Source organism: Mastacembelus armatus, chromosome 8 (assembly GCF_900324485.2).
Source record: "Mastacembelus armatus chromosome 8, fMasArm1.2, whole genome shotgun sequence".
NCBI lineage: Eukaryota > Metazoa > Chordata > Actinopteri > Synbranchiformes > Mastacembelidae > Mastacembelus > Mastacembelus armatus.
In genome coordinates this window covers 6,168,973-6,185,096 of record NC_046640.1, presented here as the reverse complement: position 1 = coordinate 6,185,096, position 16,124 = coordinate 6,168,973, and the positions used below count along the sequence as shown (strand labels likewise).

At 40.6% G+C, this 16,124-nt stretch overlaps 1 protein-coding gene across 1 annotated transcript; it reads left to right on the top strand.

The window, feature by feature from the left end:
* Positions 1-6,606: 6,606 nt before the first annotated feature.
* Positions 6,607-15,979, top strand: LOC113140533 (potassium voltage-gated channel subfamily H member 8-like). Its single transcript, XM_026324405.1, has 6 exons — positions 6,607-6,633; positions 6,908-7,084; positions 11,926-12,163; positions 14,141-14,323; positions 14,638-14,837; positions 15,150-15,979. Exons 1-6 carry the CDS (start codon positions 6,607-6,609, stop codon positions 15,162-15,164), a joined length of 840 nt encoding a protein of 279 aa, XP_026180190.1. The 3' UTR covers positions 15,165-15,979.
* The last annotated feature ends 145 nt before the right edge of the window (positions 15,980-16,124 follow it).

Here is a 16,124-nt window from a genome sequence, read left to right as displayed (position 1 = left end):
TTCTTGTTTTCAACATGTCCATCATTGCAGAATGGTTTGCATATATTTTGGCCAGTTCAATACATCTTTTATACAATAATGTACATACACTACATCCTCATGTCAGAGGACTTTTAGGATACATCAGGTTAAACTTACAAACTTTTTTAACTTTTCCTTGTTGTGTGCTTGGTGCCTTTTATCCCCAAAACACTTTGTAAATATTCATAGCCTTGTGTGTTCTGGTCTATTCTAGAAACTGTCATTCCCCGGTCTCCAGCTGCCCCTAGATTCTCCGTCTGTCGCTGTTCTGCACACCTGCCCTTCATTCTCTAATTATCCAGTCCTAACTCCACTTACATCAATATTTCCTCTGACCTACTACATATACTGGCCTCTTTCCATTGCCAGATTATCAGATGTCTGCACTTGGCTGCAGTTCTGTTCAGTTACCATTTTGTGATCTGGTTTAGAAAGTAAAAGTAAACCACTGAACATCTCTGGTAAAAATGTATGATTTTCTCAGGTTTGCAGTATTTTTCTCAGCTGTGTCTCACATGTCTGACAAAGCTTCTGCAAGCTGTTGGATTTTGGTGTCTGGTCACTTAACAGTGTCCAAATGCAAGTACGTTGTGCTGCAAAAAGGCAACCACCAATCCGAGACATTTTCAACTCTTTTCATAGAAATTGTTTCCAGCAACAAACAACTAAACGGTGAGTTGCAGAAATAACTGCAGTAACGGGTGACAAAAGTAGGCAATGGTGAGTACAAGGAAATCAGTCAGGTTAACAATAGTAATTTCATTCAAGTCCATGATCAGGTATTCAAGAATCAAGTTTAGGTAATCAGGAATCACATTAGCCATGCAGAAATCAGGTTAACTTCAAAAGTCAGATTAGGTTATTAGAGATCTGATAAACCTGAATGAGGTAAGATTTTCATGAGACAGGTTAGGACTTCAGGTATCAGGATCAGTCCTCATGAGACAGGTTAGGACCTCAGGTACTGGGTTAGGTCCTCGCATATCAGGATCAGTCCTCATGAGGCAGGGTAGGACCTGAGGAATCAGGTTAGGTCCTCAGGAGTCAGGTTAGGACCTCAGGTACTGGGTTAGGTCCTCGCGAGTCAGGTTAGGACCTCAGGAATTGGGTTAGGTCCTCGCGAGTCAAGTTAGGACCTCAGGAATTGGGTTAGGTACTCGTGAGTCAGGTTAGGTTTCTGTGAGTTCAATTAGGTCCTCAGGAATTTGGAAGAACCCTGGTGAATTAGGTTAAGACCGCTGGTGTCACGTTAACTCATGAGTTAGGAACTGCCTTTAGGAATCAGATTCTCCCTTTAGGAGTCAGGTAACACCTTGAAGAAATAGGAACAGCCTTCCTGGTACCTCATGGAACATTATGGAACAGGTTAGGTCTTCAGGAATCAGGTGAAGCATTTAGCAAACAGATAAGGCCATAAGGAATCTGGTGAGGGCTCAAGAATCAGTCTTTGGTCTTCAGGCTTGAATTTATGGTAAGGCAAAAATCCATATACGGCACGACTGGACAGAGACTGTTCTGTAATAAAATGGGATAAAATGCATGCAATGCATGGATATGGAACACACTCAGAGGGGCACATCAATGTTGTAACACGAGTGTTCAAAAAAATTTAAAATAAAAATGTTTTAATACAAAAAGAAATAAAGTTACCCATTGACGGGGTCAGCAATTTTCTGCTAGTTAGCTCACGTTCTCTTGCTTCAGCGTTGGTTTTCCTTTATTTTAAATATATATATCCTCATGTTCTGCATACGAGGTGATTAAACTTCCAGTTCCACTGCGGAAACGATGAGGAACGTGTCTTCTTCTCCGTTGCCATGGTGAATCATTGTATCTGTGTCCCCCTGATGTGGGCTTTTATATGTTGTCAGACTTTACTCAGGGTAAGTTAACTCAGGTTGATTGCACTAATTCTGATCTGGTTTTATGAAACAGGAAATTCAGAGTTTCCCATGTCAGAGTCAGTCAACCAAGAGTTCAGGGTTAACTTCAGAGTATGTTGAACCCACTTTCTGAAACAGGCCCCAGTTTACCTAAATGAGTGAAGAACTACATCATTTGACTGAGCTTTCTTTACCTGAGGAGGAAATCTGCATTAGCTCTGATGGAATTATTTTTCATCATGAATGCTAAAGGCCACTATTTACCTGTGCATTAATGTTGTGGAAGGACTTCCTACTGACATAATCTCCTTCATTAACAGAGGGAGCCACCACAGGGATATGAGTCTATGCAGCCGATCAAATGAAAGAATTTGTTCTGATTTTAGAGCATGTTCATGAGAAGTCATGTGGGATATGTAAGGGCTGAGGATATCATGAAGACAATGACGTGAACTGGCAGAAAACCAGTATCAATCATTAACAGAGTCTTCAGGAAAAGAAAAGACATCCAGACAGGGTTTGATTAGCCTCTTGAATTCTGCAAAGCAAAAGGGCACGTAATCTCTCCTGCCACTTCTTCACTCTGAATGCCAACTGGCTCAGAAACAACTCAGGGTTTATAAAACCTGCCACCGAGCAGGTTTGGTTCACAGAGTAAGTTACCGAAGTAACTGACTCAGAGTTAATCTGAACTCGCTTTGTCAAACCAAAAACCCTGAGTTTGCCTCATCTCAGGGTTAACAAATTCCTGGGTTTTCACTAAACCCGCTTTATGAAACAGGCCCCAGGATGTCAGAAATAGTAAATAATAAACATCATACACATGAAATTAGACAGACTGAAGTTTATTCATAAGATGTAATATAGATAGCATACCAGGGAGTAAGAAATGGACCTGGATGTTTAAATCAGCTCCTCAAAATCATTAATCAATAATCAAACCAAATCACACAAGTTGATTACAAGTAAAATATGTGGAGAAGTAAACAAAGATTCAGAATACATGTGAATAATACTACAAAGATATATGTGTAAATGTATAATGTAATCTCCAGCAGCATTTTGTTATACGCTGCCTTTTTCACTAATCAAATATACTCAAATTCACCTTAAATCTCTTAACTCTGATACTGAAAAAATATTCATTTTTTAAAAATCAAACACAGAAAGTATATTTATAACAATCATTCAAACTTCCCACTTTAATGTTTCTCTGAAAGAGTTTATTCATATTTTTCGTGTAGTTGGTACATGGATCATTCTGGGCTGAATGAAACACTGTGCAAAGTGATCAAATTAAAAGCCCATGTGTTCAACCAAAGAGTGCAGTTTTAAATTATTCCTATTTAGACACAATGGAACATCTTGCATATGTGTGTATGTGTTGACCATTTGAAGTCAGGATAACCCATATCATGTAGGCACCAACAAGTCAGAGGATCACACAGTCTCTGAGATTTATTTAGCTAATTGTTTTAGTAGACGACTTTGGAATAAAATAATTAAGTCATGCAAATTCATTATTAGCAGCTTCAGTTTGCAGCGGGAGCGCCCGGCCACCCTCTGAACAAAACTCATTTCAGCTGCTTGTATCTGAGATCTGGTTATGAGGTGAAGCTCATGACCATAGGTGAGAGTAGGAACGTAGATTGACCAATAACTTGAGAACATTTCGACTCAGCTCCTTCTTCACAACACACTGCACATCGACTGCGTGCGTATGTATAGTGTCTACATTATCGTTTCATTCAGTTTTCTTGATTTTTCCCGTCTCATTCGGTGATCTCCAGTTTCCGTTTCATTCGGCTTTGTATTTTTGTATGTATCTTTGTCCTGGTAATCTCAGGAGGAAATAAACCCCTTTTTTTGGTTCTGAATTTGGGTCCAACCTCTCCTTCGTTGCTCCAGCACCCTGCACCAACACATGACAAACATAATAGCTGGTTTTTATATTTATTGGTTCCACCTAACCCCAAATAGCTAGAAGAAATTTAAAATGCAAGCCAAACCAAAGTTTGGGTCATAGAAGGTTAAGAGGATGTCACACACAGGGAGAAACAGCAGGCTCAATGTGTGGCACTGGCACCAACCAGTGGCACCTGCAGTGATAACTAGAAGTGCCACTCCAGGTGCTCTGGACTGATAGGCTGCATCAAATACTGGTTTTGCTTTTTTTCTGTTTACTGTAGTTTGAATTAACTACATTAATTGCATTATTATACCATCAAATTCAGAAAGCAGTCATTTTCCGGAGGAGATTGTCAAGCAACAAATCCATTTCCAAATCCACTGGGGAACATGATAGATTTACACACATTTACATATTTATATTATAGACTTGCATATATTTGTCTCAACTGATAAATCTGTTACCTCACAGGATATTTTCTGGTTTATTTGGATATTACACACAGAGATGTACAAGCTGGACTGTAAATCGTTATAGCAAAATTTGGAATAAGCTAATATGTTTTTATTACCTTGAATGTCAAAAAGTTTTACACTCAATTTAACCTAAAATTTCTACTTCAGAACTTACAGACATGAGTTGTTCTGACGTGCAGTCTTGCTACTTATAATGGTAAATTGAATAAAGTTCACTCAACGTAATAAGTTCTAAACAAGCATATTAGTAGACGTCCCAGCTGGCTTTGTTTGAATATTCATACCTTCAGTGTTTCCTCTTTTGGAATTATTTATACTGGAATCACGCTGGGTGTCTTTAATAAAGGTTAAGATTAGTCATAATTGTGGATCCGGTTAATCTTGTTAGAAATTTGAATCAAATTAAACAACTGAGGTTCACACAACAGGCTATTTCACTTAAGCTGGAATTGATTTGTATCTTCAAAAAATCCACCCAAGCAGTTTAATTAACAGATCTAAATCTAACTAAGACAACACTTCACACAACATGCAATATTTAATGAAGATAATGTGGTTGTGTTAGAAGAACCTAGAGAAGCACTTTGCTCATATTTCTAAAGCTGGAACAACGTATATTCTTCAATGTGCAGGTTAGTATGTCATGGCAGGTCATTCACTTGTCTTTGTTGAGGGCAGAGAGCTCTGTCCCAGACGTGACTGTAGAATCTGAGATGGCAGCAGAAGCACCTGATCATGACTACTGTGTAACTCAATCTGGATCCCTGCAAAGTTTATTAGCCTGCCTTTCTTTCTGGAAACACACAAATGAGCAGGGAACATGTCAGGTAGACTCACTCTATTGCACATAGAGTCTGTTCAAAGAGGTGCATCAGGAGAGTGTAAGAGAACATTAAGAGGAGAGACAGCAGGCTCAATTTGTGGGAGTGACAACCAGAGGTGCCACTCCAGGTGCCGTGGGAAGTCCAAAGGTACCACGTCATTTTAGACTGGCAACCCTATGTGACGTCCCATGCTGCAGAAGCAGGTACAGTGTTATTGTCATTTTCTTCTCTGTTGAAAACAGTGGAAAACACAAAAGCACATTTCATCAAGTTACATTAATGTAAGTTCACTTGGTTCCACATTGTCACAGTGGTCTTGTGGTTAAGACAGCACCCTGCTCTTCTATAAGGTTATAGGTTTGAGTTGGCCCTGATTCCAATCACAATCTAAAGACGTCTGTATACTTTTGTGCCATTACTCTAAATTTAAAACTTAATGCTGGCTAAGATAAACAGGTGTCAGAATGCACACTGCATTGCTGATTTCTCTGTATGGGGCTGTATAGAGGTGCTGATGCTGACTTCTGTCCAACGCAAGATTAAACCACCAGATGACTGTTTTGGCATTACTATTGTGAATGATCTATGTACCACTCTTAAAAAACAAACAAAATGAAAGAAAATGCCATGTGGCTACTTGCCAATTGTTGTTGAGCCCTATAATACTTCCACCTTCCAAGATGTAGGATATATAGTCTATGTAAGTCTTCTGCAAGTGTTCTCACAATAAAACAATGGGTTGCGTATATATTGTCCACTACACAGAAAAATAATCCTAATGAATACCCTACCATTTGTCTGTTTTTTCTTTGCATTTTTGTTGCATTATCTACACTACCCTCCAAAAGTTTGAACACACTTCAATATTCTTAAGTTCTACATTTTAGTTTTATTTCATTGTAAATGAACATGAAATTTCATGTGATTACAGTTTAACTGTGAACATTCGGGTACTAAAATCAGTAGACCTTTACTCAATTTTTATCATTATTCCATCCATCCATTATCTATACTCAATTATTCCTAACCAGGGTCCCAGGGATCTGCTGGAGTCTATCCCAGCTCTCTTTGGGTGAAAGGCAGGGGTCCACCCTGGACAGGTCACCAGTCCATCACAGGGCCACATAGAGACAAACAACCTCACACATTCACACTCACTCCTATGGGCAATTTAGAGTCACCAATCAACCTGACATACATGTTTTTGGACTGTGGGAGGAAACCAGAGTACCTGGAGAAAACCCACACAAGCACAGGCAAGGCAAGACAAGGCATGCCACCGCTTTGTCACCATATTTGTCCCTTATAGGGGGGCAAATATGGGAGAACATGCAGACTCTACACAGAAAAGTCGGGTTGCAAACCCAGGACCTTCTTGCTCTGAAGCAATAGTGCTAACCACCGTGCTGCCCTTTATCGCTATTATTATTGCAAATTTTAAAACATTTTAAAATTCTACCTATCCTTTAATGATGAAAGTCAAAATGGCCGAAATGGCCGTGCGATTGTGCCCTGGTGATGTAAACAACTTTAATTAATGTTTTGCCCTGTGATGGTCTAGTGACCTGTCCAGGGTGGACCCCTGCCTTTCACCCAAAGAGAGCTGGGATAGGCTCCAGCAGATCCCCATGACTCTAAATAGGAATAAGCAGGTTTAGATAATGAATGGATGGATGGATATTAAATCAATGTGACACACTTTGCAAAAGGCATGCACATTGTCAATTTGATAATAAATTCTTCTGGCCAGCTGTTTTAAATTTGAATGCTTACTTAGTTTTTTTTTTTTTCCAGAGCACACCACCTGAGTCTTCTTCTCCCATTTCTAGCAGCGATTGTCATGTGCTGGTGTCAGAGTGGAAGTGCGGGAGGAAAGGTAGGACCCAATTGCAAGACAACAAAAAGGCTTTATTTCACCTGGGAACTTGCAGGGCTCAAGACAACGCAAAAACCAGAGAACCGGATGAAACGGTAAGAACTATGAAAGAGTGGGTGAGACGGTCATCACAAAAACACACTTCTACTTGTGAACAACACCAACTAAATCCAACTAATGCTTTGGCAGGGAACAAAGGAAAGAGGGAGGTATAAATAGGGAGAACACAAAAGGTGATTAAACACAGGTGAAAAGGATAACCAATAGACAACAGGTGAAACCAATGAACACAAATAAATGTGAAGCTGCCGGGGACCAGTGCAAGGGGAAAAAGGAAGTCTTTACAAAATAAAGGTTCCCCGGCAGGAAGTCCCAGAGGGGAATCATGACAGCGATGCTTGATTCAACTTCTCGCCTTTACTACCTGTGCAAATACCAACAGCACAATTGGGTTGCAGGTTGCCAGGTTGAGATAACAAATAATTTAAAGTTTGTATGATGTGTTCATTGTTTAAGTAGAATGTGTTTTATACAAGATCTGGCAACTGGACTACGGAAGTAATTCGAAGCCAAATTTTTTGAGAGACCACAAACCGAATTTCAAGAGCTACTCAGTTTGCAGGTCAGCATATGAGAGCGAGCAGGCACCGATTTGCGTGAACAGGTACACATTTTTGCGAACAGAGTCAGTTTACGCTCTCTCAGTTTTTTGTCAGCTGCTGGGCACCTAAGACTGCAAGATCTCAGAAATACACATTTTTGTCCAAAAACAGCAACAGGATGTAGTATATGCAGTGAATGGTTTAGCCTGGGTCACCCCAAACAGTTTGTGTAGTGAGTACACTGGCAAATGTGCACATTTGCCATGTACCTATGTGAGTAGAGAGTATGTACGACGAGTAAAGAAGAAACGACCAGCTGAACAAAAGATACAACATGGTATCAGAAATGGAGGTACCCCTTTGTTAATGCGCTCCTCAAATATTGACTGAAGATCACCGGGCCTCGAGTGAATGGTGCCAAAGCCTCACCATCAGATTATCTGTACCAGCCCAGCATGATTTAATTTGTACCTTACTGTCTCAGCACTAGTGAATAAATCTGAGTCAAGACAGATGACTGTGCTGTTGAATTGCATAGGAGAAGAGGCGCTAGATATTTATAACTCGCTTGTGAATACTAGGATCCAAAACATAAAAAGTTATCAGAGGTCCTCGCAGCTTTTTGGAAATACTGTGCCCTGCTAAAGAATACTGTCCTTGAATGGCATCAGTTCTGGGCCCCCACATTTTCAGAGCAAACAGGGCGTAGACAAATTTGTCACAGACATAAGAAACAAAAGCATGCTCATGTGAATTCGGAGATACTGAAGATCTCATGATATGAGAGAAAATAGTAGTCACGACTACTGGCTCTGGTCTTTACGAATGACTGCTGTTCATACCTGAATTCACACTTTTTAAAGCTATTGATATATGCAAAGAAGTCACAAAAGCACAAGTGACTGGCAGCATCATCAGAAGTACAATTTGTGCATATCATTAGAAAAAAGGGGTTGCAACATGCATGCGGATGAAGCAAACCTGCAGTGAATAAAGAAACTCCAAAGTCAAAATGAGGACACAAAAAATTCTTGCGGATGCATTCACCTTCCAAGACAGGGCCCTGCCTTTAATGAAGTATGTAAAAAATGTGGCAGAAAGAAGCATTTTGCGAATGTGAACATGCTTGATATAAGCATTGAGCTGTCAGAGTAGACTGACTGTTTAGTGGGTGATGCTGAGGGAGTTCGGGCTTCAGAAGAATATCTACTTGGTAGATGGTGCACTTCATAGTTACTTACTTAAGAGATGTGCGTGAATTTGGCCTCTAGGTTTGTTTTCCACATTCCACATTGAAGAATCAGAATCAGAAACAGGTTTATTGCCGAATAAATGAGGGATTCACATTATAAGGAATTTGTTGTAGTGAGATGGTGCATACAAAGAGCATAGACATGACGAATTAACATATAACATGTAATAAGTGTCCTAAATAAGCAGCATAGATAAAATAGAATAAAGTAAGGTGCAGTGAAATAAAAAAGTGGGATAAACTGTGCAAAAGTCATCAGGTGGATGACAGGAACAGTGACTGTGCTAAAGTGACAGAGCAGAGCAGTGTTGTTTAGTGTTAGCGAGTCTGATGGCAGATGGGAAGAAGCTGTTTTTGTCCCAGGCTGTGGCCCCAGCGTACCACATGGTGATGGAGGAGGTGAGGATGGATTCGATGATGGCCGTGTAGAACTGAACCATCATCTTGGCTGGCAGCTTGAGTGTCCTCAGCTGCTGCAGGAAGAACATCCTCTGCTGGGCCTTCCTGATGAGGGGCTGATGGTCGGCTCCCACTTGAGGTCCTGGTTGATGGTGGTGCCCAGGAAACGGAAGGAGTCCACAGTAGATATTGGGGTGTCTGTCAGGGTGAGGGGTGTCAGTGGAACTGAGACTTTCTGAAAGTCAATGATCATTTCCACTGTTTTTTGGGCGTTCAGCTACAGGTTGTTTTTGCTGCACCAGGATTCCAGATGGTCCACCTCCCTCCAGTAGGCAGACTCATCTCCATCTGAGATGAGTCCAATGAGGGTGGTGTCATCCGCAAACTTAACCAGCTTGACAGACTAGTGGTCAGAGGTGCAGCAGTTAGTGTACAGGGAGAAGAGCAGAGAGGAAAGTACACAGCCTTGGGGGCTTCCGGTGCTGATAGTCCGGGTGTCTGAGACTCACGTGCGCCTCCTGTCTGTTAGGAAGTCAGTGATCCACCGACAGATGGAGTCAGGCACATTCAGCAGGGACAGCTTGTCCTGGAGGAGAGCAGGGCGGATTGTATTGAAGGCAGAGCTGAAATCCATAAACAGGATCCTGGCGTAGGTTCCTGGGGAGACCAGATGCTGCAGGATGTAGTGCAGGGCCAAGTTGATTGTGTTGTCTACAGATCTGTTGGCTCTTTAGGCAAACTGCAGGGGGTGTAGGAGGGTGGCCATGATGGTCTTGAGGTGGGGTAGAACCAGGCGTTAAAATGATTACATGACTTAAGACATCAACGCCACAGGTCATCATCATTTATGACCAGTGATGTGTGACCACTGTGACCTTTTTTGGAACTGGGACTATGGTGGTCGTTGATGAGGGCGTCGATGAACTAACTGGACTCTTTCATGATACCTGCACTGGGCTCATGGACTCTATTGCTCCTAAGCGCGCTAAACCGGTGTATGAGCCATGGTTAAATGACACCATGTGTGCGCTCAGACGGGAATGTTGATGCACTGAGAGGAAGTGGAAGAAGGACAGGCTGCACGTTTCCCTGCAGATGTTAAGAGACTGTCTTTCCACTTATCAGAAGTTCTGTTTCATTCTCTGCAGCCTTGGACCCTGCTATTCCTCCCGTGTGCTCAGCTGTCTTCGAGCAGTTTGAGCCTGTGTCTTCTATTGAATTCGCAGATATAGTCCGGCTTGTACGACTATCTCATTGTCCTATGGATTGTATTCCACCTAAACTGTTGAAAAATGTTTTGGAGAGTGTTGGGCCTTTTATTTTAAGATGAATTAATATCTTGCTGGCTACTGGCTGTGTTCCATCGTCTTTTAAGCATGCCTTAGGGCAACCTCTCATTAAAAAACATAATTTGGACCCAACTGTTCTCTCTAACTACAGGCCGATCTCTAAGCTTCCTTTTTTATCGAAAGTCTTAGAGATGGTGGTCTATTTACAGCTACAGTCCTACCACGATTTTAATCATATTTCTGAAAAATTTCAGTCTGGTTTTAAGTCACGCCACAGCACAGAAACAACCCTCCTAAGAGTTTCAGGTGACCGGCTCAGGTGACCCTGAACCATCCCTTAGTTATGTTGCTATATATCTAGACTGCCTGAGGACTCCCCATTGGTGCACTGAGCTCTCCTCTCCTCTCCTCTCCTCCTTTCCTCCCCCTCACATGTATATGCCACAACTAAGTGCCACAAATTTTGTGCCTTGTCTCTGGGTTTTGTTTTTGTTTTTTTAAGTACCTTGAGATCACTGTATTGTGATTTGGCACTATACAAATAAAATTGAATTGAATTATTCAATTATTCTGTAGCTCTAAGCCCATCTCCTTTAGACTTCATGCTGATGAATCCTGCTGTCTCTCCCCACATTGTCTGTCACTCTGCAGCCTTTTTCTTTCCTTTTGCAATTCAAATATGACTCCAACCTCCAGTCTAGTTAAAAGCTACTATTGCTTTGGCTACACGTATAATGCTAGCTACAGCTAGAGTATTTCAGAAGGACAAATACTATTCTATTATAGAGAATAATTTTTTAGGATCTGTTTCTAGTTAAAGTTACCTTTTTGTTGATAACAGGCTACTTTAAGATTCTAAACGCACTGTTAGGCATTGTTACTTTAGCCTAAGAAAAAGATCAATACTTCTCTCTTTCAATTTGGTCCTGTTCCATCTGTCTCTCAGTTGCAAATATCTAACAGTGTGGTCCTCTGCCTTCACTCCACAGCCAGATATATCTGCTCGGACTAGGTCTCTAGTTTTGCTGGAGATGCACAGCTAGATCTTTCAGTAGGAGCACAGGAATGAAAACATACACAGAGAAATTAAGGTGGCTAGTAGCTGTTTTAATCATTGGAAGCACAGCTTTATAGGCCTTATTTTCAAATGGAAATCTGCTAATCCTCAGCTGTTTACAGCAGGTTCAGACTGAAGACTGTTAACCAATGAGTTATTGTATCAGCTACTATAATTAATCAAACACATGCTGACAAGAGGCTGTTATTGTGTCCACTCCAAATATCCAATACCCTTTAATGTGTGTGTGTGTGTGTGTGCATGATCTAGTTGTCCATTTCAACAGAAATACTTTTTTTTTTTCCTTTTTGCACTTTCTCTACTTGTTCTCTCACAGACGGTACTTAACTGGCCTTCAGTACCAGAGCACAGGGAGGAACCGGCTCAGAAGTCAGGCTTTATTCTGCTTCACACCAGTGCATTCAAAGTCCTATGGGACTGGCTCATTCTGCTGGCACCCTTCTTTGTTTCTGTCACCGTGCCTTACAGCATCAACTTCTTTCCGTACGATCATTCCATTTCAACTAAACACTTCACCATCAGTGAGGGTGTAGTGGAAACGCTTTTTATTATAGGTAAGTGTTTAATAAGTTATTGAGGAAGACATGGCTTCCTGAATTTTATCCACAACTCTTAAGCTGTAGGTTGGTACTACAACCAGTAGACTCAGAAATATTTTGAATTACCTTAAGGTCAGTTAACTGATTTTTGGGGTCACACTTCATCAAATAATCCATAAAAATGTGGGTCACTTCCTTGGACTCCTGCCAGTTAATAATGTTTAATAAACCGTCAAAAGGAGGCACTGAAAAGATGATTTGACAAGGTTGAAACTCAGTATATCTTATCTTAGTACACTGTAAACCTGAACAGTACTAGGAACTTATAAAGACTGAGGGCTCTATAATTAAAACTGTCAAAAAAGTTCATGCAACTCAAAACTATTGATGTCTCTGAACAATTAATCTAGTGTTAATTTTGTATGACTCTGTATGACTCTGCACCCACTCCGGTTATATGTTTTGAGTGCTCTTTTTAAGGGTACGTCCTGACGTTATATTACGTCGCAGCGTCCCAAGTCCTGAAAATTTTGTTCAAGATGGCTGCCCTTCCTAGCGAGCGATACAGAAAATAGAGTGGCACGTAAGTACTGAAACACTATTTAAAAGTAATTTCCTTGCTGTAATTTTGTAAGAATTGTATAATGGAGGAAATGTTTGCTCATTAGACCGGACCATTCTTACATTTGGGGTAACTTGCATATCACGGCAGCGTCGCGCTGCCTCTTCGCGCCATTTTTGAAATGAACTAACGCTAGCTACTTTTTGAGCAGCATCTCTACGTGTCAGGGGGCAGCGAGTCCTACTGTTTTTAAGTGTGTTGCTGGTGTTATTTGGTTAGTGTGACGCTGTTCTTGAGCCTGAAATGTATTTTTTAAATTCACGGTTAAAGCTACTACCGAAGTCCTTGAAGACCTGATGTTATTAGTTGCAAGATATTGGATAACGGGTTTAAAAAATGTCTCCGATTTTTATTGAAACTCTTTTAAATGATCTTTTTAATTGGCTGAAATGGCGTAATGTGGGTGCAGACGAAGCAGTGATTCTCGTCAAGATTCAAGGTAAATGCTAACTTGATCTGCATTTTGGCACTTGTGTGTTCAAAGCTTACTTTAGTGATATCCCAGGGGTGAGTGTTACTGCCTTCTATGATTACTGGCATGAGCAGGATTTGATGATTTTTCACATTGCATAACAGTTTCCTCTGGATTGTGTTGCCTTTGAAAATACACTACCTTCATCGCCTTTGGTAATGATTTGTACGGAAGATAAACACATTTGTTTGAGCAAAGCCACTTGCAACTTACCAACGTTGTGATATTTTTTACTGTGTATATTGTTATGACCCTTGGGGTCATTATGTGTGAATTTGTGTTATGTGTGGTTGTTAGCTCTCTCCTCCCCATTTCGTGGTGTGTGTATGTGAGAAAGGAGTGGGCGTGGAGTCTAGGGACCCGTGAGATTGGTCCATTCAAATCGGATTATGCTTATCATCTTCACTGTAAATTCTGGATGTAAATGACATCTAATATTTTATTAAAGTACTCATAGGTACAGTGCTGGCTATACAAACTAAACAGCTTTTAAAAACTGAATCTCTTGACTTCATTTTACTGAATGACATGTATTCTATTTGTGTGTTTTCAGTAATACTTTACTGTCAATGTATTCTGTCTGTATGAATGTTAGGTGACTCTTAATAATTAACACTCTGCCTTATTTATCCCTATAAGACTCCACCTAATTCTGCCTGGTCCCTCACCAATATCCCAGCCTCTCGACAGGTCAAACAATCTCTTTTCTAACACAAACAAACACAGATCCAAATCATACCCCTTTAACTCCCTTAGACCAGGAATTATATTACCATCCTGCTGCTACCATTTAGCTCTGAGCTGGCACAAGACACAGAAATAAAAAATATCATAAACATAAAAATAACATGAAGTCTTGGCATTTGTTCTTCTCTCATGTTCTACTTTCTCATTCAAGGATGGCTTCCTGAGCTGGGCAAACATCTGGACACACCATACATCAACAGCACTTTGGGTGGCCCATCATTGCACAGCTCCTACATCTCTGTCCTCAGCTGTCCGACTACTGTGGGATTTGGTAACGTCTGTGCCAACACTAATGCTGAGAAGATCTTTACCATCTGCATCATGTTCATTGGCGGTACGTCTGACACCAGGGTACATTCTCCCTCTGGCATCCCTGCAGAACTGTGCCTCACCATTGCGAGAAATTCATCATGACGTGTGTTGGATGGTTTGACTGGTCTTGAAGACACAGCATGTTGCCAGTTTTATATACAAATAAACTGAATATTTTAGTCAAGGTAGCAATTATTGAAGCAAGTGGCCAGAAGATAACTATTGAGTGTTTATGGTGCTGACTGATTGCATAATGTTTACAGAGGAATACAATTATTGAGCCTTTATGTTATAATTTACTGTCTTTCCTGCTATTTGTTTCTCTCTCTCACACAGTACTGATGCATACTGTGGTCTTCAGTACTGTGACAGTCATCCTTCAGCAAATGTACACACAGCGTGTTTTGCATGGCTTGCGTATAACGGACCTGAAGAAGTTCAGCCGTGTCCACTGTCTGCCCCAGCAGCTCAAAAAGCGCATGCTGGAGTACGCCCAGAGGACATGGTCTTTCAACAATGGCATAAATGGCAACGAGGTAGGAGCCCTCTCATTGTGGTGTTCATGTAATACCCTCACAAAGTTTCAAAGCATTGGTATTTTGATAGTAGTTGAGTAAAATCTACAATCTATTCACAGCCCTTTGCAACAGTAATGGTTTAACATCTTTCATAACTTATACACCTTCAATTGGCATCCTATTGAAATTCAGATAAGGGTAACTGGTGGCATCACAGTTGACAGACTGATTACCAATCAGTGTCACACCTCATTACCTCATTACATCTGTCACACATCTCTAGCTCCTGAATGACTGCAGGAATGTGATTGTGTATTGTTTTAATTTTAGGAAAAGGGGCCCTGATTGGATCTGACCTGCCTGGAACAGACCAGGTTTTAAAGACCAATGCTGATGTGAAAGCCGTGACCTACTGTATCCTGGAGTGTATCAGTGTGTGTGATCTGAAAAAGGTTATGGAACGCTACCCAGAATGTGCCAGTGTGTATACCTCCAATTATTCCCGTCCCAGTGAAATTCAAGTGCTATAAAACTATTGCGCAACCCTATATCTAATAACGCAGATTCGTTGGCAGAAATCGTAATGAACGTATCCTGTAATGAGAAATGGATACAAAGTCTGTAAAAAAAAAAAAAAAAGTTTTACCAAATGACATCAAACTAATAGCTAGCCGCTAACTCGCATAACGTAGCCCCTTTTTAACACAGATCAAACAAAATGCTGCTTTCACTTATGAAGTCTGGAAATGTAGTTAACATTATAGAACATGTAACCATGAAACTGCACAAACAAAACGTCACAATCACATTAACACACTTTATATGTAAAAAAAAGTAACATAAAATAACTACTGGCTTACCTTGAGTAAACGACGGAAACTTCCGGTAATAACTGCCCCTTATTTCAAGTTCCGCAGCGACAGCAGCAGAGTATAAAAGCGTTCAGACATAGTAGTCCTGAGATAAACGCTGTGACAAATACTGTGTTTGGTTAAAAAGTTAAGACATTTTTCTACTGTACAACGATCTGCCATTTCAGTCTTCCCTATGCTATCTATGCTCCTAACGTACTTCACGACAGACTGACCCTGCTCTTTGTCAATCAAGCCCCAGAAAAAAAAAAAAAACACATTATTATTATTAATATAATACATGTGCAATATGGAAAATTATATTTTTACTTGGTCTGCATTTACTTAGTAATTGTTGACCCTGCTTTTTTGCATTTTGGCAAAGCTCTGTAAAATTAATACTTTATTGACAGTGCAACAAAACATGTAAAGTGCTACTGTATTGAATAAATCA